Here is a 27208-nt window from a genome sequence, read left to right on the forward strand (position 1 = left end):
ATAGGGCCTGTAAAACAGCACTCTTCCACCATGCTTTCCCATAACGGTAACATCTATAGCAACAGATTAGGCCCATAAACCTAAACATCACTCTAGATTTATCTTACCACGCTGTAGCCACCCTGGGTCCTCTCTGGAACATCTATTACCGACCAACTAGTCACTTGCCATTATTGAAATTTAAATTGTTTGTATGAACTATTGCATTAGCACCTACTGATACTGATGTTTTAATAATTGGTTTTTATGGTTTTAATTGTTTAATTGGTTTTAATTGTTTTTATGTCTTATGTTCTATTGCTGTTTTATTTTGTTTGGTAATTGTTTGACCCTAACCTGTGAGCCGCCCTGAGCCTGCCTTCAGCGGGGAGGCAGGGGTATAAATTAAATAAAATTATGTCCCAACCAGCCCTGGCCGGGACTTGGTAAGCCGCCTGGCCCCGCCCCTGGAGCCGAGGCAAAGGCCGTACTCGCACCCCCGATACCCCACTGGACGCCACCCAGCCCTGAACTCACCTCACCCTCTGAGGGAGCCGGGGAGGGTGTCCGCATGCCCTGCCGCCGCCAGACAACAGACCCCACCGCCTGGGGCCCACCGCCAAAGGTTTGCATCTGGCCCGGCCCCGCCTATGGGGAGGAGCTTAGCCAGCCGCAAGAGGCCTGCCCGAAGCCGCAATACCGCCAGCCAGCTCCAGCCCGGTGGAGGAGAAGAGGGGGCCGCGTCCAAAGCTGCGGTGGAACTAGCCACTCCAGGCCACTGGAGAATGGCCCTTCCACATCCTGGGGCAGGTGATGGCATCCAAGCAGCCCCACCCCCTACATCTAAGAGGGGGGGTGGGGCCAAGGAGGTGGGAGGTGGCCGAGCCAGAGGGAGGCAGTAGAGGGTAATAAAAGGGAAGGAGATCGAGGAGGAAGAGAAGGCAAGACGCATGAGATGGAGAGGCTGCCCATACCCAAAAAGAGAGAGAGGGAGCCAGCATCATCAAGCCTCGGGAGGGGCAGGAGAGTTAAGGGTGAAGTAACCCAACTGCCCCTCCCTATTTGAGGACTCCGGAGGGCTCACGAGGAAAGAAGGGGGTGACAGGCAGAGAAGGGGAACCCTGACAAATTATACACCCACACACACATACACTAGGAATAAGGCCCATTGTGGAGAAAAATACGGGCTCTAGAAAGAGGCTCTGAGTAAGTGCCTCCCCCCATCCTTGCTGTCCTCCCACTCACCCAAATGAAGGCATTCACTCTCCCCCCCCAACCTCAAGGGGAGCTGATCTCTGTCATCTGGAGAACATATGTAATTCTGAGTGATATCCAAGCCTCACCTGGTGATTGGCAACAGTGGTTCCCCAGATGGAAATGGAATTGTACCTGTTTGAGGTCTTACCCCTCCTCAAACCTCACCCTCTCCAGAACCCACCCCTTAAATCTCCAGGAATTTCCTAACCTGGAGCTGGCAACCCTATCTCTTTCCCTTTATCTGCCCCTCTGACTTCAGCTTTCCATTGCCTTCCCCCTCCCTGTAGCCTCTACAGATTAAATGGACAATCCTTCTCCACAGTGTGTGTGTGTGGGAACCACAGCAGTTTTCATCTTTCTCCTATCCCCCCTCCCCTCAACCCTGTGAAGCAGGTTAGGCTGGAAATCTGTAACTGGTCTGAAATCACCCATTCACCTTCCACAGCAAGGACCTGGGTCTGGCAGATCCTGCTTTGAAGCCCTAACTCCTGTGGCCTCCTCAAACTCCACTACAGAATCCTCAGAAATTTCCCACCAACCAGGAACTGGCAGCCATAGTCAGGACTGACCCCAATGAGTTCTGCCTCAGAGGCCTTTAGTGATACCTTTCAGACAAATAGTCTGTCTCTGATAACATTGTTGGTCTTAAGCACAGAACTTCAATCTGTCTCCGTGTCTCACTTTCCTTCCATATCTCTCTCTCTCTCTCTGTATCCGATCTGTTGCCACAGAATGCCATTTTTTCCCCTTTCCAGAGAAGAATAGGAAGGAGTCCTCAGCTAATCAAGGGAAACCTTTCTCTGGCTGTTTCCCACCTCCGCACTCCCTCAGCCAATTGAGGGAAGGGTTTCTTTCTTTCATCTGTGAATCAGCGTGAAAGGCAGCTCAGCCAATAGGAGAGGAGGGAGATTCAGTAACTGCCCAAACTAAGATTTGGTTGCCTTTTACTGCCAGAATCAGCTTTGCTAGCTAGCAACAGCCACTAGGGTGGGAGAACGGAGCAGACGCAACCAATGGCATGCAAGTACTCTTGATTGATAGTTTGATGGGCCAAAGGTTGATGCACTGCAATCCCACCCAGTCCCAACTAATCAGGTTGCTCAGTTTTGCCAAGACAAAAGGGTTTTTATTATATTATAGATTTATTTATACATATATGTTTAATATTTCCAAACAGTTGCACCTGAAGATCCTAGCAGAAGAGTAGATGGTGATACGATTATATTCACTGATGTACAAGAACATTCAAGTGCTGTTTATCAATGTAATGCCTCTAATGAATATGGATATCTACTGGCAAATGCATTTGTGAATGTCTTGGGTAAGATAATTTTTTTTAAAAAAACCCTGAGGATTAATACTAATGATGAATATATATGATTGTTCTAACTGCAGCTGCTCTGACTGACTTAGCATTCATGAAAATAAAGCTAAAATAGTATGCCAAACTAAAGCAGACTAGACAGGACAAAAAAACCCTTTTATCACCCCAAATCAAGGACTAGCCTTAGTTAGAATGTCTAACCCACTGCATGTTACAGCAAAGTCATAGTTTTGTTAACGTATCTTTAACAACTGGCTTATTTACTCCTGGCTAAGGCTATAACTTGAAGTTTAGCTCTCAGCCTTAAGCTGAAGGACCATTTGTGTTGGGGGTGGGGGGGGACAGACAGGATGACTTGGCAATTGTGCCCAGCACTGGCCCTCAGCCAAGTGGATCTTAGGCAGCTTTCTGCTACTCCACTTTCTTGGATGACTGCATGATTGGGAAAGATGCAGCCAGTGGACCTGAGAGTGGCAGGCTCCAAGTCAGGTTCCAGTTCATGTTTAAAAGAAAGGTGCTGCAGGTACACTGAACATTCATGTTCACTTAGTTGTCAGCTTTACTCATTGTTCCCAGCCTATACTGCACCAAGATGTGAAGAATCTATAATCACTAAAGGTGTAGCCTGATTCTTCCCGGTATAGTATTTCTATGTTGTCCCTCTCAAACCCCACCCCCAATATACTAGTTTCCACTCTAACTACAAACATACTCACTTGGAAGTAAGTACAATGGAAGGCAGTAAGGTTTACTATTGAAAGTATGAGGTGCTAATTTGTTTGGGAAGAAATTTGTGAATTATATCTGAATAATGAGTGCACTTAATTCAGCAGGTCTACCTCAGGTTAAATGTCCATGGAACTGTATTTTTTATACTATGGTCATGGAATTTTTCTTAGAAAATATTCTTTTTCTCTCATTAAATTCTTAAAAAGTAGCAGATATTATTTAAGAATGAAAAACGTATTTTTGAAGAGTGTCATCCATTTCAGTTAAGCCATTGAGAAAGTCAACAAGTCATATTGATGTGACACTTGAGATCTTTTTCTCAAGGTATATGATTTCTGAATTTTTGTCACTTTGAGTCCTGTTTTTAAAATTATTGTATTGCATCCAGTGGCTTGTTTCCCTGCTGAGAAATTTTCCACTGGTAGAAGACCTTACCTGCAGTGAAAGGAATCTTCTTCCAACTGAAAACTCTTCACTTAGTAAAAATGAACTACTGGATATAACACTTCTTTATTATTTAAGTTGCAAGCAGCCACTAAGAAGACATAGTTTTTCCACCTGTAAAGAGAAAGAAACATTGTTTCCTCTTTCAGGAATACCTGGATATTTTCCTGAATCTTGCTTGAATTAAAGGCTCAGAGAATTAGCATGTGAATGAGTTTTCTGAAGTTTTATTTATTTATCGTTTTTTGTAATCTGCCTCACAGAGACTCAAGGTGGATTACACATAGTGAACCAGTACAATCAGTTCTTAGTCTTTCAAACTTATACTGGAAATGTCAAGTATTACATCATGCAGCAAGAAATTTATTCACTGGCATAAGCTAGAGGAAACATAATATGCCAGTTTTAAAACCACTGTCATCTTTTTTGTATCAAGAATCCCCCCAGTTAAGATCTACATGTGAAGGTTGTACTGTGTGTGCTCGGTATCTTAAGTGAGGTAGATGGTGCTCAGAGCCATGTCCTTACTCTGAGGAGGAATGGCATCCTTATTTTATTTAATTAAATGCCAAATAACAGTCAAAAGAAGAAAATTAATTTTTTGCACTGTGATTTTTATCATTTGTTGTCTATGCAATTTTGTCTTTTAGCTGTGGCACCAAGAATTCTTACTCCTCGAAATCAACTCTATCAAGTCATTGCAAACAAACCTGCATTGCTACATTGTGCCTTTTTTGGTTCACCTGTGCCTTCAGTTGAATGGTAAATCAGTTGCAGTGCATAAATCTTAAGAGGTTCTGTTTCATTCATAACAATAATTTAAGGAGGTGTTCTATAAAAACTTATCCAGAAGGGCAAGCTGGCACTGCCAGCTGACATCATTCTTGGGTACCTCCTTACCCCTCAATCTGTCAGGAGCCAGCTTTGCTGGAGAGCTCCTGAGTATGTGGCCTGCTTGTCCACCTGTTGTGCAGGATTCTATGCCTTAGTAGTGGGGAAGAGTACTGCCAGATGAGAGACATTGCCATGGTATTTCCAGTGGGGTGGGGCTTGGTTGCTTTGTAGTATTCTCGATAGTTGGGTGAGCAGAGCAATAAGCCCGAGTATCAAGTACATTTCATTTGACAGCTGCTTCCCCTGTGAATAACAGGTAACAAAGTTTTTATCATATTAGAAAATCATAAAGTATAAATCCCAGTTTGTTTTTGGTAGCTCTTTTGTTGCTTCTTATGGAAGCAAGTTGGCACACATAGTGAAAATACAGTGCTTCCACAATTTCTGTATTGGATGCAGGCATTTCTATTATTTACACTTTAGTAAGAACTGGTCTAGTTCTGTTGAATTTGAATCTATGTGTTTAATAGCCACCCTTTCATCCTAAATTCAGTTACAATAACTACATAAAGTTGGATAATATAATCCTGTTTTTTAATACTTAGGTTTAAAGGAGCAAAAGGTAGTATTCTCCAGGGAGAACACTATGTTTTCCATAGTAATGGCACCCTGGAAATTCCTGTGGCCCAGAAGGATAGCACTGGCACATATACCTGTGTAGCAGGAAATAAATTAGGAAAGGTACAAAATGAAGTTCAACTGGAAATTAAGGGTAAGAAATCAGTCCTTAGTAACAAAACTCCTAAACCCAATATAACCAAGAATTTCCAACTGTTAAATGTCATAACAGTAATTTTATGTTTCAGAACCAACAATGATTATTAAGCAACCTGAATACAAAATGGTACAAAGGAATGGACAAGTTTCCTTTGAATGTACAATTAAATATGACCCTACCTTAATACCCACAGTTACATGGTTGAAAGACAGTGGTGAATTATCAAATGGTGAAAGGTACGTACATGATAACCACTTTCATATAGGTTATGTGCTAGGTAGAAAATTATATCACCAGGGTCACTCACAGACAATTTTACTTACATGTATTTAGTTGAATGCAGTACTGAATGGAATTAAAGAACTCTCTTTAAACAGAAATTAAAGGATTCTCTTATTACTTTTTACAGTTACTGTGCATAGAAGGAAATGTAGAGAATATCATATGATTCTTGCCAAGAAGTAGTAAATGAGATTGGTGCAACTTTCATTCCTCCAAGCTGAATGTCACTTACAAGCCATATGCTGCAGTTTGTATGGTGCATGACAGCTCTTCTCTTAGGATGGCAGCAATAACTCAAGATTTAATCCTACCACCTTTTCCACTTGTGTAAAAGGGAGGAAGGAGGACAAGTCAGAAGGGAGGGAGGAGGACTAGTCTCATCTGATTTTCTTCCCTACTGAAGTATCATTGTATCCCAAACACATTTTAGGGAGTCATTAGAGGTCCATCCTCACTTATGCAGCCAAAAACAAAAGATCCAACTCAAAAAGTGTAATAGGAATATTAGCTGGTGAGCTGTGTTTGGCTGGTAGGTAGGGTTCCCAACCTCCTGCTGGGGGTAGGGGTTCCCCCAACTTCAAGGCCTCCAACCCACCAGCACAGGATTGCCTGGTGGGGGTGCCCCACCCCTGAAAAGCTACATCACTTTCTCTGATGACCAGGTGATGTCATCATGCCATGCATGCTTTGTGCACACAAGGAAAGTCCCCTTGCTGGCAGCCACGCAAGACCAAGCAACACTAATGGTAGGTCTGGCATCAGATCTGACAGTTGGCTAGAAGTGAGTTCAGTGGGACTTTTTGTATAGGTAATCATGATTGCAATGTGAATTAATTTTTATATTCTTAGCAAATATCTTTAATTGATTTTCGCTAGAGAAATTCTGTTGTTAGTGGTCATGTTTTGGGTTTGTTTGTTTTTGCAAAATTCCACAAGGAGCCATGCTTGAGAAAAAGATTTAAGCAAATACTTTTCCAAAATAGGCTATGCCCATGTGAATTAGGAGCCTTTGATTAATTATCTCATATTATTTTAGAGGGCCCTCTCCTGGCCTTACAACATAAACAATTTCTGTCTAAACAGCTTCAGCACAGTGTTTTCACCAAGGGGATAAAATTAATCTACCTTTTAAAATATGTTAGCCCTGAAACTACAGCTTGTGTTGCAAATTTTTTAGCAGAACCTTATAAAATTAAGCCTAAGCACACCATTGTACCTTAATTGTTGAATGCCTATTTATCTTAGACTTGTATTACTATAATTTTAATTGACTGTTTCATGTTTTTGTTTTTTATCATTTATCAGGCCTCTTTATTTATTCCTGATTGTAAATTACCAGTGCTTTTATGTCAATAAAGGTATGGATTGAATTAAAAGAAAAAGTAAGCAATTGAGGCCTTAGTTTAAAAAGTATCCATTCCCCAGTAAAATATAAATACTTATTTTGAAAGGTTTCAGAAAAAGTTGACAAGTCCTGAATTACTTTCACATAAAAAGTAGTATTGATGTCTTGGTACCTGAATTTCTGTAATAGCTCAGTAATAACTACTTCATAGAAATTTCCATGAGCAGTCAGTAATACTGCACTGAAGGGCACTCATTTATTCTTGCTTATGATATGCAGTAATTTAGATGACAGGAGCATTTTGTAAAAGATTGATGTATGATCCAGATGTGGTTTCATGTCTGAAGTACACTGGTTTAAGATTAAGGAGCAAATTTAGATTATTTCTACATTTCTTTCAGCATGTGCATTTTATGATAGGAAGAGAAATTAAGATGTCACTGCCATTTTGCTACTACATATAATGTTAAATTATGAAGCAGTGGATTGATTAAGGCTATTGTAATTGCAGGTTTATTGTTGGTAAATACAACTTAACCATTACGAACGTAACTGATAAGGATGGTGGAACATATACTTGCCTCGCTAATACTACTCTGGACAGTGTTTCTGCAAGTGCTGTGCTTACTGTTGTTGGTAAGATTTCGCTTAATATGCTAGTAGAGCATTCTAAATTGAGGTTGTGTTTTAATTTTGTATGATTTTACTGTTTTAATTGCTGGCTTAGGCTGTGAATAAACTAAACTATATTCACACAAATTGAGGTTGTGCTATAGCTTGTTTTGGAAAAGTTAGAAAGATATAAATTATTTGACCATATTTTCTTGTTTGAAAAATGATTCTCTAGTTGCCACTGGAAATATTGTGGGTTTTGATCTACAGCTGTTGATTTTAAGAACTTTAAATCAATCCTATATTATTTATAGGCTGTTCGTTTTAAAAAATCCTCCCATACATTTCTGCAGTGCTTTAATAGCCCCAACCTATGTGTTAAAGGGAAAGAAAGGACACAGATGTAGTTCTCTCATGCTCTAGAAATGGCAACACCAGCAATTCAGACATGATCCTGCACAGATAATCATATTCACAGTTAGGAGTTCTGGGTGTATGGATTTTTGTATATAAGGATCTTTGCATACTGGACCTGATCTAAAGGGGGACCTGGTTAGATCCTCCAGATCTATCTCGTATAGTTTTCTTCTAGCTGTATCAAGCAAGTGTAAACTAATTCAGACTATTGATGATGAACTGTGTTTTGAACTACTACCCTACATTTAAAATTCTCTACTGACAAAAAGCCCACACAGCAAGTAAAGGACTGAAATACACTATTTCTCCTTTCTTTCTGTACTGAGCCTTCTACAGGTGTGTCTCATATCCGATTTGAAGCAGTATGTCCCATTCCATTAATTTATCATACTGTTATTTCTTTCTGCAGCATGTATGGATCAGGCCCTGTATGCATTTGTTTATTTATAGCCAGTACTCCTACTGTTATTTCTGCTGAGTCAGAAAAATCTTTGTTTGCCTATACCTGTAAGACCAAAACATTTTGCTTGGCACAACAGCTGCCTTACAGATGTGTAGTCAAATCAGGCTGGGCTAGGGCTGCTAATCTCCCAGGCAGGGTGACAGTTCTCCCACTTTGGAGGTCCTCACAATCTTAGCACACTAATCAGCAATATTGTAAGCCTACACAATACAACACTCACTAGGGGAAGTTCCAGAATGAGTTGCATAACTGTGTGCTGGCCCAGCCTAGGGTTGCCAAGTCCCCCGCAACCTCCAGCAGGGGATCCCCTCCTGACATCACTCACAAGTGATGTCATTGCGCCGGTAACATTGCACATCAGCTGCTCTAGAAGCTTCTGGGAAAACTCTATGGTTTTCCCAGATGCTCTAGCAATTTGGGTGGAAAACTCTATAGTACCATTGCTAGAGCATCTGGGAAAACAATAGAGTTTTCCCAGAAGCTTCTAGAGCAGCTGATGTGCAATGTTACCGGCACAATGACATCACTTGTGAGTGATGTCATCACACTGGTGATGTCAGGAGGGGATCCCCTGCTGGAGGTTGCGGGGGACTTGGCAACCCTAGGCTGGGCCAGCACACAGTTATGCAACTCTTTCTGGAGCTTCCCCCAGTGAGTGCTGTATTGCATAGGCTTGCAGTATTGCTGATTAGTGTGCTAAGATTGTGAGGCAGGTACAAAAGGTCCCCAGCTACATGTTCAGTGCTGCCACCTCTATGAAGTACAGAAATTATCAGTGTTACTGCCCTTACAACATTTGGCTAATGTGTCAAGTACAGCCACAACCACCACCTGTGGTAGGAAAGAACTCTCAGTTCACCATGTGTTATTGAAAGAAAGTTTTATTATGGTGGTATAACTAAAGTCCTTCTTTTGTTAATAATTGGTCTTTTTTCTTTAATAATTTTATGGGCTTTGTAATTTCTTACACAGGCTATAACATCTAAAACCTCAAATAAATGGGCATTGCTAATTTTATGTTAAGACCCCTAATCATCATTAAAATTCTACACTTTTTCAGATAAGAATAACTTTCCTATATAATATTTAACAACTGTGTAACCTAATTGTACACTTTAGTGTTTTTTCCACTAACAATGATTAAACGCTTCATATTAATATCCTTTTGCAGCTCCTCCAACAACTCCTCCTGTTGTTTACGGTAAACTAATGGAAAGTCTTGTTTGCATTCATCTATCAAATATGCATGTAGTTTCTGCCTATCGAGTTGGTTTCTTTCTTTTTCCATTTTACAACTTAGTTGATTTTTGCCTTTGTATTACTATTTATCTTATGAGCAAAATGCTTCAACTGTTTCATTATTATGGTTTAGCACATTCTGGGGTAAACATTTTATCCAAATTTGTGTTCAATACTACTCCTTTTCCTAATGGTCATTGTATCTTTAAAAAAAAAAAAAGTACAAGTAGCTAATCAAAATAAAGTTAAACATTTCCTTAAAGCCCTTAAATTAGTATGTAGAAATGTTCAGTTTAATCCTACCTTAAATGAAGAATAGAAAAATTGATATAATACCAAAAAATGTTTGTTGACAGCTTAACACTTCATATCCATTGACCTCAGTGCAGTCTAAAATGTTAAGCCACGTGTGATCTTTGTAATCTCATCTTTGGTTATAAAATTCTGTGTATTTAAATCGGTTTTCCAGGTGAATGCTCTTTTTCCTTTCCCATATTCTCAAATGCTTTTTATGAACCTGCAGTGAACATTTGTAACCAGAGTGAAGGCACTGTAAATATTCTTAGAAATATAGGACCAAATAAGCCTGTTTTAAGTGTCAGTTTTGGTTTTATTATGGCCAGAACTTACACCATTGTAAGACCATGGAGTTCCATGGATTTACAAAGGTGTAACACATCTTAGGAAAACAAAGTGCTTCTAAATAACTCCTCACAAGAATCCAGATAAACATTTAAACAAACTGGATAATGCAATGACATAAAAAATATTTTCTGTTCTGTTCTTGCAAAACCTTACATCAGGACTAGTGACAGCTAGGGTTGCCAAGTCCAATTCAAGAAATATCTAGGGATTTTGGGGGTGGAGCCATAAGCAAAGTTGTGACAAGCACAATTGAACTCCAAAGGGAGTTCTGGCCATCACATTTAAAGGAACCGCACACATTTTAAATGCCTTCCCTACATTAGAAATAATGAAAGATAGGGGCACTTTCTTTTGGGGCTCATAGAATTGAACCCTCTGGTCCAATCTTTTTGAAACATGGAGAACATTTTTAGGAGAGTCATCAGATGCTATGCTGAAAATTTGGTGCCCCTACCTAAAAGAACAGCCCCTCCAGAGCCCCAGATACCCCCAAATCAATTCTCTCTTATGCTCTATGGGAATCGATTTTCATAGGGAATAATGAAGTGCCCAGCAGACATTTCTCTCCCCCCACCCAGTTTCTGACTACTCTGAAGTGGGGGAGGGCCTAGTCCCACCTGAAGATTGGCATCTCAACTCAGTAGTTGCTGAACTTCCAACTTCTTCAAAGTATCACAGAGCAACCAAAGGTTCAAGTTTGCCTTTCCTATGCAAACGACCTCTGAAAAGATTGTGCAACCAATGGAGGATCTGGGCTGCTTTCACAGCCACTGGGAGCAGCCATGTTGTTTTCCTGCTCCCCCCCACCCCCATTCAGCCTTAAAGACACAGACACACCATCCCAAAAGGAAGCCTTTCCAAGTGGAGTCTGAAGCCTCCAGAGGTGGAAAGGCAGGTGGTGGCTGTGGGGGCGGGGCTTCCCCCACTGGCCAGCTGACTGGAAGAAGATATAAATTATTTGAAGGAGCCTGGGAAAGCGGGAGAACCCCTGCTGGGACCTGGGGATTGGCAAGCCTAGTGATAGCAGTCATTGAAATTTTATTCCAAGCAATTCTTGTAGTGCAATGCTGAATAAATGCAGGCCTCAGATTCAGCAGGAGCTTACAGGAGCACAACTCCTGAACCTTTCTGACGGTTCCCCCTCTTCCTCCCCACCTCCCTTCCATTGAATAGTAGGTGCAGCAGCATCTTTTAGTCAAGCATAAGGAAGAATTTCAAATTCTACGTGGATCAGCAGACATGTGGTCATTGGTGTGCAAAGAGCTTACATATGTTTAACATATAAGCCACATATTTAATACAAAATCCTAAAAAAAATTATAAGAAAAATGCCTGATCAGGAAGCCTGTATACTGTAATTCTGAAACAGTTCTCCTTCTTCTTCTAATTTTTTTCAGCACATATTTGTGTAACTTTTTATTATAAGGGAACACTGGCTTTCATACATACTAGTGTGATACTCGTGGTCATTAATCATACACTGAAACTGCTGGTGAACCATACATTTCATCTTTTCTACTTTCCAATTTCAATTGTTTCTTAATAAAAAAAAAATCTGGGATTGGACTCATGTAATAATTCTAGCTCTTTTTTACCCCCTGCCATTGATTTCCAGCAACATTGGTTGTCACATTTCATTGCTGTTGCATGCAAGTGAGCATGACCAGTAAATCATTTTTACATATTAAAAGTGGTTATAGGGTTCTTGAAACATAATGATATTTTTATCTTCTCTGTGCATATTTGACTTACAGATCGTCCCGATCCTCCGTTTGATTTGGAATTGACTGACAAACAAGAGAGAAGTGTTCAGCTCACATGGGTACCAGGAGATGACAATAACAGCCCTATCATAAGTATGGTTTGCCGTATTGGAATGACATTCCGTTATGCTATGAAGACACAGTATCATTCATTTAATGGAATATGGTGTTTTTTCAGATTCTAATTATGTCATTAATTTGCAGGAGTGTTAAATGACATGATAGTGTAGAGTTTATAAAAGCAGTGATTATAACAAAATATTGGAAATGTTACAAAGTATAAGGAAAGTTTTAATGTTTTGTAGAATGCTTCTTCAAGCTGCATTCCCTTAATGTACAATAAATACATTCAGTTTTAAAATAATTCCATTAGTCTTGTTGCATGAAAAAGTTACGGTTTCTGAAACAAAACTTTCACTTTGTGTTCAGAATATACCATTGAGTATGAAGATACCATGCATGAACCAGGGATGTGGCATTACCATATGGATGTCCTTGGGATCCAGACAACTGTACAACTGAAGCTGTCACCATATGTTAACTATTCATTTCGTGTAATAGCTGCCAATGAGATTGGAAAGAGTCAGCCGAGTGATCACTCTGAAAGATACTTGACAGAATCTGCAAGTAAAGAAACATTATCCCTTACCAATATCAGCTTAGTTTGAAGATGGTATTGAATTATTCCAGAAAAATAGCTTATTATTATAAATATTTACCTTCTAGAGCCAGATGAAAATCCAACTGTCATTCAAGGGAATGGATCAGAACCTGATAAGTTGGTGATTATGTGGGAGGTAAGGACTCGGGTAAAATAATAAAAACCAGTGTGGTGTATATACATTTTCACAAAGAAAAGCAAAAACATTCTTGAATATTATTTAATGCTGTACAAAACAACCCTTGTATTATGAGATGTCACCCGGTTCTTCATTGTGGTTGAAAAGGCAACCTGGTCATATTATGACACTGTTGTGGTAACTTACTATCAAAACCTGCATGTTGAACCTAAGACTAGCAAAGCATGATTTAAATCTGTGCCAGTGCATAACTTTTTACTAGGAGTAGCTGCACAAAATGTGCAGAGTTTTGGGGTAAATGCAAAATGATAAACTAAACTATAAATTAAAAGAAACTAAGAATTTGATCAGTTATTGCTAGAGATGCCATTCCCCAGTTGAAAGCGGGAGATCTCCTGATTTTTGGACCTCTTCCCTGCCATTGGCCAGCTGGCTAACCTGGGGAAATCCCTCCCCCAAATGTGACATGATGATTTCATATGGAATTGACTTCCATGCAATGTCATTACATTGCATGCACTTTGTGTGTCCCCCCTCCACTACCAGAATGTGCCTCCCACTCCCAGAGTGCTGGGTTGGTCCAACCTGGCAACCCTAGTGATTGCTGACAACAGATACAATCTTGAAAGTTCTGTTGTTTTCAGGATTTTTACATTTTAGTAGGTGTCCTCAAATTATGCTTGTGTAAATATGTTTGCATGTTTGGGATGTGAATAAAGGTATTAAAACTACCGAGGAACTGCTGGACTCATGATGGAACATATCATACTTTGATACAGCTGAAAATGAAGGCAATTTCATTAATAACATTTCAGTAGTAATATCTGATTAAGTGGTTATACTGGGACATTAATTTTTATTTGCTAATAACTTCTTTTGCATTTTAGCCATTAAAGCGTATTCAGTCTAATGGTCCAGGGCTTCGGTATCAAGTCAGTTGGCGGCAAAAGGATGTTGACGATGAGTGGACATCTGTTACAATTGCTAATGTATCTAAGTATATTGTGTCTGGTACACCAACTTTTGTTCCATATGAGATAAAAGTACAGGCATTAAATGATCTGGGATTTGCACCAGAACCTTCGACAGCAATTGGATATTCTGGGGAAGACTGTAAGTTTCTTAGGTTGATTTTTGCAAAAACCTTTGTTATTTATGTAGAACTGTATTTATCTAAGGCTTCAGAGGTAATCATATTATGACTCAATGTTTGTTACATGGATGCACCACCAGTTTCTAAATTCATGAAGCCCAAAATATTATACAAATTCATGTGGGTGGCTCTGACCTGAATTTTGTTACTTTTGTTCCCAACAGTACCAATGGTTGCACCAGAAAATTTGGAGGTACATGTTGTAAACAGCACTTTAGCAAAGGTGCGATGGGATCCAGTTCCACTAAACTTTGTCCGAGGCCATCTTCGGGGGTACAATGTATGTTATCCACAGAAGTTTCTTAAACAGTATTCACTGTAGCAAAGTTTCTTGCAATTGTGTGTTTAGGAGGGAGCATCTGGCTGTGAATTTTGGATTGTAATTTTTGGATTGTAATGTTTTCTTCCAATGACAGTAAAGCAGCTTGTTTTCAGCAGCAAGGGGCAAGTGAAGTAGATATTTCATCAGCTTTCAGATTGAGCCATTTTATTGCATCACCTGGAAGGATGTCCATGAGCTAATTTCTATCTAAAACATTTTTTACCTTGACTGATAACATCCTTTAGAGAAATCCTTCATGGGGTAGTTGTTAAGGGAAATGGATTCTAATCTGGAGAACTGGGTTTGATTACCCACTCCTCCGCATGAAGTATGCTACATGACCTTAGGTCAGTCACAGTCCTCTCAGAACTCTCAGCCCCACCTACCTTACAAAATGTGGGAAGGGGAAGGGACTGTAATTGTAAGTAGGAATGGACACAAACCAAACCATGAAGCAAAATTGTCAGGAATTTTGCCCTGTTTGTGGTTTGTGAACTGAAGTTCATGATGGGTCTACCATCACTAACGTCCACAAACTTCTAAAGCAGTTTATGGTGGTTCATGGATCGAGCTGAAAGTAGGGGTTCTGTTCCCTGCAAAAGCTGGAAAAACTGCTGAGCTCTCAGCTGTTTTTATGACTTTCTTGTGCAGTTCCTTTAAACTTTAAAGGGACTGCAGAAGAAAGCCCAAAACAGCTGAGAGGCTCAGCTGGTTTTCAGGCTTTCTGCAGTGTTACAGGCAATGCTTTTAAGTCTCTTAATTTTGATGGGGAAATTAGCTAAGAGACTAGGTAGAGCGAATTTATGAGCGAGGATCTTTCTTTCAATGATATGGAGTTTGGGTTTTCAGCCAAGAATAGTCCAAACAATTATATTTTTATAGTGTTTACTTAGGATATGTAGGAAAAGGATTTACACACATACACACACAGATCTATGTACAAGCAATCAAGAGACTAAGAAAATAGAGGTAATCGATAGAGGAATTCAAAGGTTGTTGAAGTGGGTAATATTCACCTGATCCAGAAGAGGAGACGTCTGTTCAAGGGAAAGTACACGGAGAGGAACGCGAACAACCAGCGTAATGCGCCCTATAGACCTGATTACATGAGTAATGGGTAGTACAGACTGCAAATGGTGCCCTACAGAATGCACACAGAGGTGGGCTTTTGACCCACATTATACAGGGGTTCGACAGATGGGGGTCAGTTACCAAGGGGCTTTGAAGGCTATCTTGAATAGCTATGTTGGGAAACTTCGCACATTTTGCTAGGATGATAAGCTCAGAGCAATTGAATAATTTGTTACCAGTTTTTGGCTGACACTTGGAAAGGAATCAAAGACTTTTTAAGGGTAGGATCAATCAAATTATGCATTTGATCAGAGTTAGCAAGGTAGAGGTGATAGGCTGGAGGAAGAGACAATTGGCAAGTAGCAGAAGATCGGAGTGAGAGTAGTACTTACCCACAGTTCCCATGTTATTATGCATCCCATTTGGGCAGAGGCGCTGGAGGGGGAATGGGTGAGATTGCGCTGAGAGACAGATTTCAGGTGCCAACCAAAACAAGCTCTCTACTGGGTCCACTCCACGTGTTTAGATGGAGGGTTTTCTTGGCCTGTCTTTGGTTGGACTCCATTTTGTTTAACAGAAGTAGGAGACCCTCTCTCTTTATTTGCACTGGGGTACTCCATTTTTTATCAGCAAGCCCTGTTGAAAGGGACTGTGGTCCCTTTCAATGGGTTTTGCAGGGCTACAGACTGGTTTGTTTCACAAACAAACCTGGTTCTATTCGTGGCAGTTCAGCCACAAACCGTGAGCCAACATGAACCACATTTTTCCAGTTCATGCCCATCCTTAGTTGTAAGCCGCTTTGAGACTCCTGAAGGCAGAGAAAGGCAAATATAAAAACCAACTCCTCTTCGTCTTACTTGAAAGTACTTCCTAAAAAGTAATGAATGGTTCTGAAAATTAATATTGAGTGACACATCATAGAACTATTTTGTTTTCATGCTTTATCTAAAAAAATATTTTCTAAGCAGTACTGAATTTTTATTGTGAGAGGGAAATACATATGAGTCACAGTACTAGCACTGCTATATTTTTTCACTGCTAATAGCTAGAACATCCATATTTTTAATCATACCAACAAGAACAAACCAGATGATACACAAATAATGCTTTTGATAACACTGGTAAATGCTGTACAATTGCTATTCATATGCTGCTATACTGTTTAAAGTAGAAGTTTATGTAACCTTTTCAAATGTTAAAAAAATCAAAATAAATATTTTTGATCATCATTGACCAAATAATGTTTCAGCCACAAATAATATTGGTCTAGGGTTGGTGAAAATTATACTCATTGAAATAAATGTTAGGGGGCTAGGTGCTCTTAAAAATAATTGAAAATATCTGTATTGGAACCAGTGCATCTTCTTCGTGGTCTCTGTGCTTCACACTCATGGGATAGAGCGCCTGCACCGATCCCCGAATTGGTACCTAAAAAGCCCGGGATTTTTTCGTGCTCGGCACCAACGGGCATGCGCAGGCGTCCCAGTGCACATGCTCGCTGGCCAGCGTGAGGATCCCACCAGTTCCTTTCTGACTGCTGCGCTGAGAGGATCTCCTTTCGTGCCCCGGTCGGTAAAGCAATCTTGGATTGCATTTTTTGCACGTTGTATATAGCCCGTTTGTTATTTTCTTAGTGTAGTTAGTTAGTTAGTTGTTAGATAGTTAGTGTTGTTTAAAAAAAAGTTTGTTGGACTTGCCCTTTGGGGCTCGGATTTCCCCCCGTGTTTTTCCCCTCAGAGACTTTCCTGGGTGGGGTTTTTTCCTGGGCGTCATTGGGGGTTTTTTAAGACGTGCCACTCCTGTGGGAAGAAGATTGCCTCCGACGGCCATTCCCTCTGTCTCCTCTGTCTGGGCGAGGGTCATCGCGTCGATTCTTGTGCACACTGAGCTTCTCCAAACAAACTCGTAAGAATCGAGCGGTGAGGCTTTCGGTGGCTTTGGTTGAGTCGGCACTTCGTCCTCAAAATATGGCATCGGCCCCGACGGTCACATCGGCTGATACTTTGCCGATCAGGACTGAGATGCCGGTCGAGCACGGGCATTCCACGAAACGGCCTTCTGAAAGGTCAGTGGACACCCCAGCTAAGAGGTGTCGGGATGACTCGGGGACCCGATCATCCGTGCCGAAGAAGGTGAAATCAAAGGAGAAGCAGAAGAAGAGACCATCCCGCACGCCTTCACCTTCTCATGACTCCTCGACATAGACAGCTCCACCGAGGAAGATCTTGGCGTCCCCACGTCGTAGCCCTTCGGTGTCGAGAGACAGTGCTTCGCAGCTGCACCTATCGGCATTGGAGCAGGAGATCGATCTGACTCAGCGCTCCCACTCTTCAGGGTCCAGGCATCGCAGTGAGAGTGACGCAACTCGGTCTCGGAGGTGGAGGTGTCAGCACCGATGGAGCCTTCGGCACCGATGGATCAGGCGAGAGGCCGGAGAGAGCTGGAACCGACTACAGTAGCTCGTCACTTCCTACCACTTCCGCCATGGGAGCAGCGCCAATGGCCTCCTTACACTTATCCCTACCCACTGTACCAATGGTACCCTCCTCACGAGTTCGCAGACTGGGACCAGCAGTCCGAGGCATCCCACATGTCCAGGCTGTCTCAACATTCTAGATGGTGTCCTTCGGCATCGATCTCTGTCCTGACAGATGCGGCGTGGTGGTGAAGTCCAACCTCAGTCGTTGGTGTTGATCTGGTCGCTTGTCAGAGAGTCTACTCCAGTGCTCTGAGAACGTTCTCTACACAGAGTCTTCATCATCGGACTCCGACGATCCAGACCGGGCTTTGGAACCTTCCCTGGAACCTACGGCTGAGGATTTTCCCATCTCACCATTGGAGGATCTGAAGTCGTACGGGGACCTGGTGAAGAGGATGGCACTCTCTCTCTCGCTTCCAGTAACACAGCTGCAACCTGTTGTAGACGATAACATGTTCAACATCATGCAACGGGATACATCTACAGCGGTTGTCCTGCCGGTGACGAAGGTCATCCTACAGGTGGTGAAGGAGCCCTGGGCGAAGCCTGCTTCTACACCCGTGTCATCGAGAAGGTTGGACCATATGTACCATGTCCAAGGGTCCAGGGCTGAGTTCCTCTTTACACACCCAAAGCCAAATTCGGTGGTCATTTCCTCCTCATCGAAGGCTGCAAGACGCACTCCTCTCCATCAGACAAGGAGGAAAAGAAGCTGGATAACGTCGAGAGTAAGTTCTACTCTGCTGGGGCGCTGGGAGTAAAGGTATCTAACTATGCCGCGTGCATGGCTAGATACCAATACTCAGTGTGGGAACAACTAACCCCCTTCCTGTCTTCCCTGAGTGAGGAGAAGAGGTCGGCTGCAAAGAAGTTGCAGAAGGAAGGCTTTGCTGTAGCCAACAACAACTGGTTGCAGCAAAGCCCATGGTCGATGTCTCAGCAAGGACCATCACTTCTGCCGTCTGCCTTCGCCGCCACTCCTGGCTTAGATCTACGGCTCTCAAGCAGGACACCAGGGCCTATGCTGAAGATCTGCCCTTCGAGGGCAAAGGCCTGTTCAGCTCTACCACCGACAATGCACTCCAGAAAATGGATAAAAGTATAAAAACTTCCAGGAACCTGGGCGTACCGGCATCTTCCAGAGCTGCGAGACAGAAACAGTGGCACAAGCCTTGGGCAAAGAAGCCATACCAAAAATTCTCCCTGGAACAGGAGTGGAGACCTCGCTCTGCTCAACCTGAGAGTAGGTCCCCATACAGGTGGAACAACAGAAACCGTTATGCTTCACAGACCACCGGCAAGTCCAAGGGCACTCGCCCTCAAAAGCAGGGCCTTTGACTTTCTGGCAGCATGCGTCACCGTCCCCACTTCCACTTCGTCTATCCACCTCCGCCCATTCCTGTAGGCCTGGGAGTCCATCACTACGGACAGGTGGGTGCTTTCCATCATAGTGGAAGGCTACAAAATAGATTTTGCTCAGATTCCAAACCAATCTGTGGTAATTACCACTCCCCCTACCCCACCTATGCTGGCGGAGGTGAGCAACCTCTTACAGAAACAAGCCATAGAGAGCATCCCTATGGAGGCCAGGACGGGAGGCTTCTACTCTCGTTACTTCCTGGTTCCCAAGCGGGACGGGGGTCTAAGACCAATCATGGATCTTCAGAAACTGAACAAATTTATTTTGTACCAGAAGTTCAGAATGTCCACTCCGCAAACAATTCTGCCCCTCATCAACCAAGTAGATTGGATGGCAACGCTGGACCTCAAGGATGCATACTTCCACGTCAGCATCCATCCTGCGTTCAGATGTTTCCTTTGGTTTGCAGTAGGCTCTCAGCGCTTCCAGTTCAAGGCTCTTCCATTCGGTCTGTCCACCGCACCTCGGGTGTTCACGAAGATGATGAGCGTTGCGGCTGCCCATCTCCGGCTTCAAGGGATAGTCATCTTTTCATACATCGATGACTGGCTCCTTGTGGCAGAGTCGAAAGAGAGTTTGTCATCCCACATTGCCATCACTCTTCGTCTTGTTGACACCTTGGGTCTGCAGGTCAGTTTGGAGAAATCACACCTTACTCCATCAAGGACAGTTCAGTTCATAGGGGCTTTGCTGGATACGAACCTTCATCGCGCGTTTCTGCCTCAGCAGAGAGCAATGGACATTATCAACCTTGTCGAACTTCTGCAGAGTCGAAAGTGGGGCACGGTGCAGCAGCTGCAGCAGCTGCAGCGGATGCTGGGGCTGATGGCGGCGACTACAAGCGTGCTGCTCTTTGCAAAGCTGAGGGTGAGAGGCCTACAGCTTTGGTTTCTTCGTCAGTTTCGCCCGTTACGGGACTCACCTCAAAAGAGGTTTGTAATTCCACCTGTGGCACTTCAAACACTGCAATGGTAGAAGTCAAAGGACAACATTTGTCAGGGAGCTCCCTTCCATCTACCTGCACTAACTGTGACTATCACAACAGATGCGTCTTTATGGGGTTGGAGGGCCCACATGGACAATCTGTGTGTGGGGGGGGTTCCTTGGCCTTTGAAATTGACTCACTGCCACATAAATTACTTGGAACTGCTGACGGTTCACTTTGCTCTTCGGTCTTTCCGCCCCATGGTGGCGGGGAAGGTTGTTGCTCTGCTAACAGACAATACCCTGTGTTACATCAACAGGCAGGGAGGGACAGTCTCTCGATGGCTTTGTGCGCTGGCGCTGGATCTGTGGTCGGAGTGCCTTGACCACGACATCTTTGTGAAGGCAGCGCATCTCCCAGGGGACTTCAACTTGCAAGCAGACTCCCTCAGCAGGGGTGCGGCTTCCCCGCACAAGTGGGAGTTACAGTGGCGCTTCCTTCAACCCGTGTTTCAGCTCTGGGGGTATCCTCAGGTGGATGTCTTTGCCACAGCCGAAACCAGAAGTGTCCTCTGTTTTGCTCCAGAGGGGGCTCAGAGCCAGAGTCGTTGGGAGACGGTCTGTTGTTCCCATGGGAAGGTCTGTTCCTTTAACTGTTTCCACCTCTGCCACTACTGACGAGGGTGGTCAACAAGTTCGCAAGAGAGAGACCATGCTGTATCCTGGTGACTCCCTGGTGGCCTCGCCAGAACTGGTTCCTGATCCTGCTCCAACTGGCGAGGGGGGTTTTCTACCAGTTTCCGGTGGAACCGGACCTTCCGTCAGCTCAGGACAGTCATGTACTCCATCACAACATGCCCCACCTGAAGCTGACAGCATGGTTCATTGACCCTGTGGTTTCTCTAGCAAAGTCCAACATGTTTTCTTGAACAGCAGGAAACTTTCTACCCGCGCTTCCTATGATAGGAAGTGGCAGAGGTTTCTGCAGTTCTTAGTTCATCCCTCAGTTTCCCCCCAAAGGGTGGGATTGTTGGTAATTTTTGAGTTTTTGTTATCTCTGATGGATGCTGGCCTTGTTTTTTCTTCCATCAAGGTTTATTTGGCAGCAATTTCTGCGTTCCATGAACCAGTTGAGGGGCACTCTGTTTTTGCACACCCTCATTCTAAGAGGTTTGCTTAGGCTTCATCCTCCATCGAGATCATCCCCACAGTTGTGGGATTTGACTTTAGTATTGGACAGGCTAACTCGACGTCCTTTTGAGCCAATGGCCACATGTTCATTACAGCTTCTATCTTGGAAGACTGCTTTTTTTGTAGCCATCACATCAGCATGCCGTGCAGGGGAGCTCACAGCTATGCATTGTGACTACCCATATCTAGGTTTTTAGGAGGCTGGAGTGTCGTTAACTCCTGATATCTCCCCAAGGTGGTTTCTCAGTTCCACCTCAACTTAGAAGTTTGGTTGCCCACTTTTCATCCTACACCTTCCTCGGATGAGGAATGTAGGTTGCATGCTCTAGATGTGAAGCGTGCTTTATTGTTTTATTTAAGTCGCTCCAAGAGCAGCTTTTTGTTTCTTATGCTGCTCCTAAGTTAGGTTCCAGGATCTCGTCTCAGCGGCTTTTGAAATGGCTCACTGAGACTATTAAACTGTGTTATTTGTTGGCTAAGAAGCCCTTACCTGGGCCTATTCGTGGACACTCTACAAAAGCGATGGCAACGTCGGTGGCATTCCTGAAAGGCGTTTCCCTGACAGATGTTTGCAAGGCTGCCACCTGGTCCTCTCTGCATGCCTTTATGAAGCACTACGCGCTGGACGTGCATGCTCAACAGAGGACTTGTCTGGGAGCTGCGGTGCTGCAAGCTGTTTCTTCTGCTTGACCGTCTTCCCGCCTCCAGGTATGTCTTGCTTGCTAATCTCCCATGAGTGTGAAGCACAGAGACCACGAAGAAAATAGACAGGTTGCTTACCTGTAACTGTAGATCTTCGAGTGGTCATCTGTGCATTCACACTATCCGCCCTCCTTCCCCACTGCTGACGGTCTCCCTCCAGTAGGGGCTTCCAGCGGTCAGGAAGGAACTGGCGGGATCCTTGCGCTGGCGCCGGCAAGCATGCGCACTGGGATGCCTGCGCATGCCCGTTGGTGCCGAGCGTGAAAAAATCCCAGGCTTTTTAGGTACCGATTTGGGGATCGGCGCAGGCACTCTATCCCATGAGTGTGAATGCATAGATGACCACTTGAAGATCTACAGTTACAGGTAAGCAACCTGTCTTTTAATTCAGTGAGACATGCTTCAAAAGATATGATAGTGGGCTATATATGCCCTTAAAGTAAATGAGATTTGCATGAAAGCAAGCAAGTTCAGGAAATAATTGTGTCATCATAGTATATTAAATATTTTAGTTATATATCTAGGTGTACCAAAATCTTACCATAGTGTACATCCTGATGTCTAGATTTACTACTGGAAAGTACAAAGTTTATCTGGAAAAAGTAAGCGGCATGCAGACAAAAAGGTGTTGACTTTCAGTGGAGATAAGACACATGGGATGTTACCAGGACTGGAGCCATACAGTTCTTACAAGCTGAATGTTAAAGTGTTTAATGGAAAAGGAGAAGGACCAGCAACCCCTGACAAGAAATTTACAACTCCTGAAGGAGGTATGCAATTAAAAAACTGCTCAATACAACCGAAGTATTTACTGACTTATTTTAAGTGGGAACATTTTCATTACTCTCATAAAAATAACATGTAGATTTTATTATATAAAAAAGGAGGAACCTGCACCAACCTTAGGAAAAGAATGCAATAACAAAGCCAGTATTCTTTAAAACTTGCTACTGAGTGAAAAAGTCAGAAGTATTAATATTGCATTTTAATTGCAAGTTTTAAAGGCTTTTTAAAAATGTTTCTCTGTTTATTAAGTATCAGCATAATTTAATACTTACAGACCTTATAGCACTCAGAATCCTATTGAAGTCTATTTGAAGGAAAGATTTTGTAAGATTGCACAGTAAACATACTTAAACACCATTGAAATCAGTAGTTAACTTCAGGTATGGATGGGATTAGGATGCAGGCCATTATTACAGCTAGTATACTTCAAGGGAAAAGTTGTAAGTAAATGTAATTCATTGCATTATATGAAGATTGAATTTTATTATTTTGACATATTATCTTTAAAATGTGTTATACTATGTTCTTAAAAGTTCCCAGTGCACCCTCCTTTTTGAAGATTACTAATCCAAGTTTGAACTCCCTCACTTTGGAATGGGGACCACCTACTCATCCAAATGGTGTTTTGATAGGATATACACTGAGATTTCAGCCAAGTAAGTATCAGAAGTTTTATTTATACAAATACTACTCACTTAAAATGGAACTATAACTTTTAGTATGGTTGAATACAAGATCTCTTTATGAGGGAAGGGAGATTACATCAGCATTTCAAGTGAGAGCAAATGACATTAAATCAAAACGTTTTTCTGAAAACCTTGTGTTTAGCTTGAAGGAATAACCTTCCTTGGGAGAAGGAATGTGCAAGCCAGAGGCTACATTCAATCACAGCATAGGCTAGTGTAATGCAGTAGTTAGAGTATCAGACTAGGACCAGGGAAACTCAGGTTTACATACAGACATGGAAGCTTGTTGTCTGATCTTGATCCAGTCACTCTCTTTGAGCTTAACCTCCCTCAGAGGATTGTTGTGAGAATAAAATGGAAGAGAGGGGTAAACAGTTGTGTAAACTACTTTGGGTTTGCACTGAAGATAAAAGTGCGGTATAAATACAAATAACTGTTGATTGTGATGATTTAAGCCACAGTTCTGCTGTTCCTGCGTGAACACAATATACATGGCAGAGCAGGGCTTCAAAGAAGCCAAGCAATTCTTTCTGTCTCTCTTATCTTCCTTTATAACACTGAACTAGTTCAGTCACAACCAGGCAGTTAATTTCACACGTAGGCATCCAGCATCTCACAAAACTCAATGAGCAGGTTTTCCCCCCCTCAGATGTCCCCAGCCTTCTGTCAATAGAATAATTCCATGGTTACATCACTTTAGTCCAAGAAAAACAGTAATTTTTTTGGTCACAGGCTTTCTTTCTGTATTTCACAGAGGACCAAGTGACATTACATCAGAAAAAGAATGTTGTTTCTTATATGGATACAAGCTTCAGAAAGCTCCAAACAGCTCAGAGATCCCTGCATTGTGTAGCCATAGTGCAACCAGTGTGGTGTAGTGTTTGACAAGGATCTGGAGGATCTAGGTTCCGATCCCCTTCAGCCATGGAAGATCACTGGGTGACCAGTCACACACTCTTAGTTTACCTTACATCACAGGGTTGTTGTGAGGATACAGTGGAGGAGAGGATAGTGATGTATGCGGCTTTGGGTCCCCATTGGGGGCAAAAAGCAGGATATAAATAAAGTAAGTAAACTAGAGGACACTTAAATGCTGCATTCTAGCAGGTTTCTGTACTTTCAAAAGCAGAAATAAAGCATATGAAGCAGCCTCCAGAAAAATATTAAAATATGTAGCGTTATTAATCTTTAGCACTGCAGACCAGCATAATGTTGAGAAGGAAATCGCAACAGACACATAGTAGGATAGATAATTTTGTGGTGAAACTGAACATCTTTCCCACTACTCACTGTGGCAAGCAATGTGAATAACATGTCACAGAAATTCCTTATACCATTTTCCCATGTACTGTGTTACACTAATTAGGTACATGATTCTTTGTATTATATCAAAACATTACATGGGGAATTGGAAATGGGCCTTGTCCTACACTGGCTTCTTATATAATTGGTGGGAGCTGACCAGAAGAGAAGTCTGTCTTTTGTGTAGTCCCTGAGTATGGAGGGGTGGCAGAGCCATGGTCCCAGATGAGAGAGGCCAATTTCATGTCTGCTCATCCCCCAAGCCTAGTTCCACTTTACAGCAAGCATGCCAGGATGCTTCTGTTTGAAAATAGTAAGCTGCCTTATTTATTTACTTAATTTATATACCATCTTTCTTGCAGCCATAGCATGAGATAGACAGAAAATATTAATTGGGGAGTGTGATGTTTTGCTATGTAAATATATATTGTGTGTTTATTTCTTTGGTTTAATGTAGAGTTTTATATGTAATTTGCTTTGGGCTAAAATGTAGGCCTATAGAGTAAAAAAGAGCAGGGCTGGATGGGTGATTGACATATGCTATGATTCAATGATAGCTTTCCCCCAATGTACGCTTGGGGAAAAAGCTGATTGGTTCGGAGAGATAGCTTGTTCATTGTGTGTGTAAAGGGAAGACAGCTGAGTAGGTGAAGTGTGGAGTCTGAGAAAAATCTCTCTTCTTTGTGGTACCACCTCACTGATGTGGAACTTCAATGGCTTACCTCATTCCTCGACAGTCAGAGACAGAGGGTGGTGCTGGGAGATAATGTGACCTCTAGACACACTCTAATGTGTGGGTCCCTCAGGGGACACTTCTCAATGTTATTTAACATCTACATGTGCCTCCTCACCCAGCTAGCACAGAGTTTCAGACTTGGGTGCTACCAGGACACCGATGACACCCAGCTGTATCTGCTGTTGGACAGCCACCCGGATGCTGCCCCACAAAATCTGGCTGCAGATCTGGAGGTCATGGTGGGATGGTTAAAAAAAAAACTGCGTGAACTGGTTTCATTGCTTATTTTAGCAGCAAAACTATTAATAGCCCATCATTGGAAGGCCTCTGTTTTACCTTCTAAACGTAATTGGTTTTTAAAAATTTGGGACCTAGTAGTAATGGATAAATTAGCTACTACCATAAAAAATTCTGAAACATCCAATACAGGTCTGGAAAAAAACTTGTTTGTGGAGAAATGGTTTTACTTTTTTGACTGTACAATCTGAACAAAATATACTGTGTAAATTACCGGACAAGTACTTAACTTTTGCTTTATATTAGATCTATACTCTGCTTGGTATGTTTCATAATATGATGGCTTGTGGGTAGATTCTATGTTTGTTAGTGTTATAGTTGATGTTTGTTAATTTGTATCTTTGTTAATATTTAATTTAAAAAAATTAAAAAAAAAAAGAACAGGGTGAAACTGAATCCACCAGAGAAAGAGATTATGTGGCTAAGAGGGGAGGGCCTTCAGGGCTTTGGTTCAGATCACCTGCTCTTGATGGGGTGCCATAGGTACTGGCACAGTCTTGACAATCTGGGTGTGACTCTGGATGTGTCCCTGAACATGGAGGACAAGGTCATACATACAGGCTGGCATTTTTCGATCTACACCAGGCTCAGCAGCTGGCCCCATTCCTGTTGTGCTCTGACTTAGCCACAGTAATCCATGCAACAGTCACTTCCAGTCTAGACTACTATAACTCACTTTACACTGGCCTGCTCTTGTTACTGACCCAGAAGCTCCAACTGTTACAGAATGCAGTGGTGTGAGTCTTGATGGGAACACCACAGACTACACTTAATTGACCTGTACTGTGCCAACTGCACTGGCTTCCAGTGGAGCACTGAATCAAGTTCAAGGTTTTGGTCTTGACCTTCAAGGCTTTGAGCAGTCTGGGCCAATGTACACCCAGGAGAGCGTTACACTCCTGAGATAACAACCTGCTGGTGATCCCTGTCCCCAGATATATCTGGCTGTCCTCGACCAGGGCCAAGGCCTCAACCTGGTAGAACTCTCTGGGGTCTGCGGCATCTTATGCAGTTCTGCAGGGTCTGTAAGGCAAAGACATGCCACCAGGTGTTTTGTTGAGGGCAGCAACAGTTTACATCATGACTGGCACCTTCCCCTGCTCTCCGTCCCCTTGACTGATTCACTTTCTCTCCCCCATATCCATGAGGTGCCCACAGGCCAGAAATAGGAGGGAACTGCAAATTTTGACACTTGATTTTAAATCATGTTTTGATATTGATCTTATGG

At 42.5% G+C, this 27208-nt stretch overlaps 1 protein-coding gene across 24 annotated transcripts in view; it reads left to right on the plus strand.

Moving 5' to 3' along the window:
• The window catches only part of NRCAM (neuronal cell adhesion molecule), a 116627-nt gene that overhangs the window by 35264 nt on the left and 54155 nt on the right, over positions 1–27208 (plus strand). For 17 of the 24 annotated variants that reach the window (XR_009555732.1, XR_009555733.1, XM_060244902.1 and 14 more), the window contains 13 exons: positions 2414–2557; positions 4384–4495; positions 5173–5339; positions 5434–5581; positions 7484–7608; positions 9636–9665; positions 12103–12204; positions 12541–12738; positions 12838–12908; positions 13799–14024; positions 14229–14344; positions 22739–22943; positions 23493–23615. Coding sequence is in view for 22 of the 24 variants with exons in the window: in XM_060244902.1 (XP_060100885.1) it covers positions 2414–2557; positions 4384–4495; positions 5173–5339; positions 5434–5581; positions 7484–7608; positions 9636–9665; positions 12103–12204; positions 12541–12738; positions 12838–12908; positions 13799–14024; positions 14229–14344; positions 22739–22943; positions 23493–23615 (1767 nt within the window). In the remaining 2 variants the exon portion in view is untranslated. The remainder of the gene's footprint in view (positions 1–2413; positions 2558–4383; positions 4496–5172; positions 5340–5433; positions 5582–7483; positions 7609–9635; positions 9666–12102; positions 12205–12540; positions 12739–12837; positions 12909–13798; positions 14025–14228; positions 14345–22738; positions 22944–23492; positions 23616–27208) is intronic. The other 7 variants (XM_060244923.1, XM_060244904.1, XM_060244918.1 and 4 more) reach the window with 1 other exon arrangement.

Source organism: Heteronotia binoei, chromosome 8 (assembly GCF_032191835.1).
Source record: "Heteronotia binoei isolate CCM8104 ecotype False Entrance Well chromosome 8, APGP_CSIRO_Hbin_v1, whole genome shotgun sequence".
Lineage (NCBI taxonomy): Eukaryota > Metazoa > Chordata > Lepidosauria > Squamata > Gekkonidae > Heteronotia > Heteronotia binoei.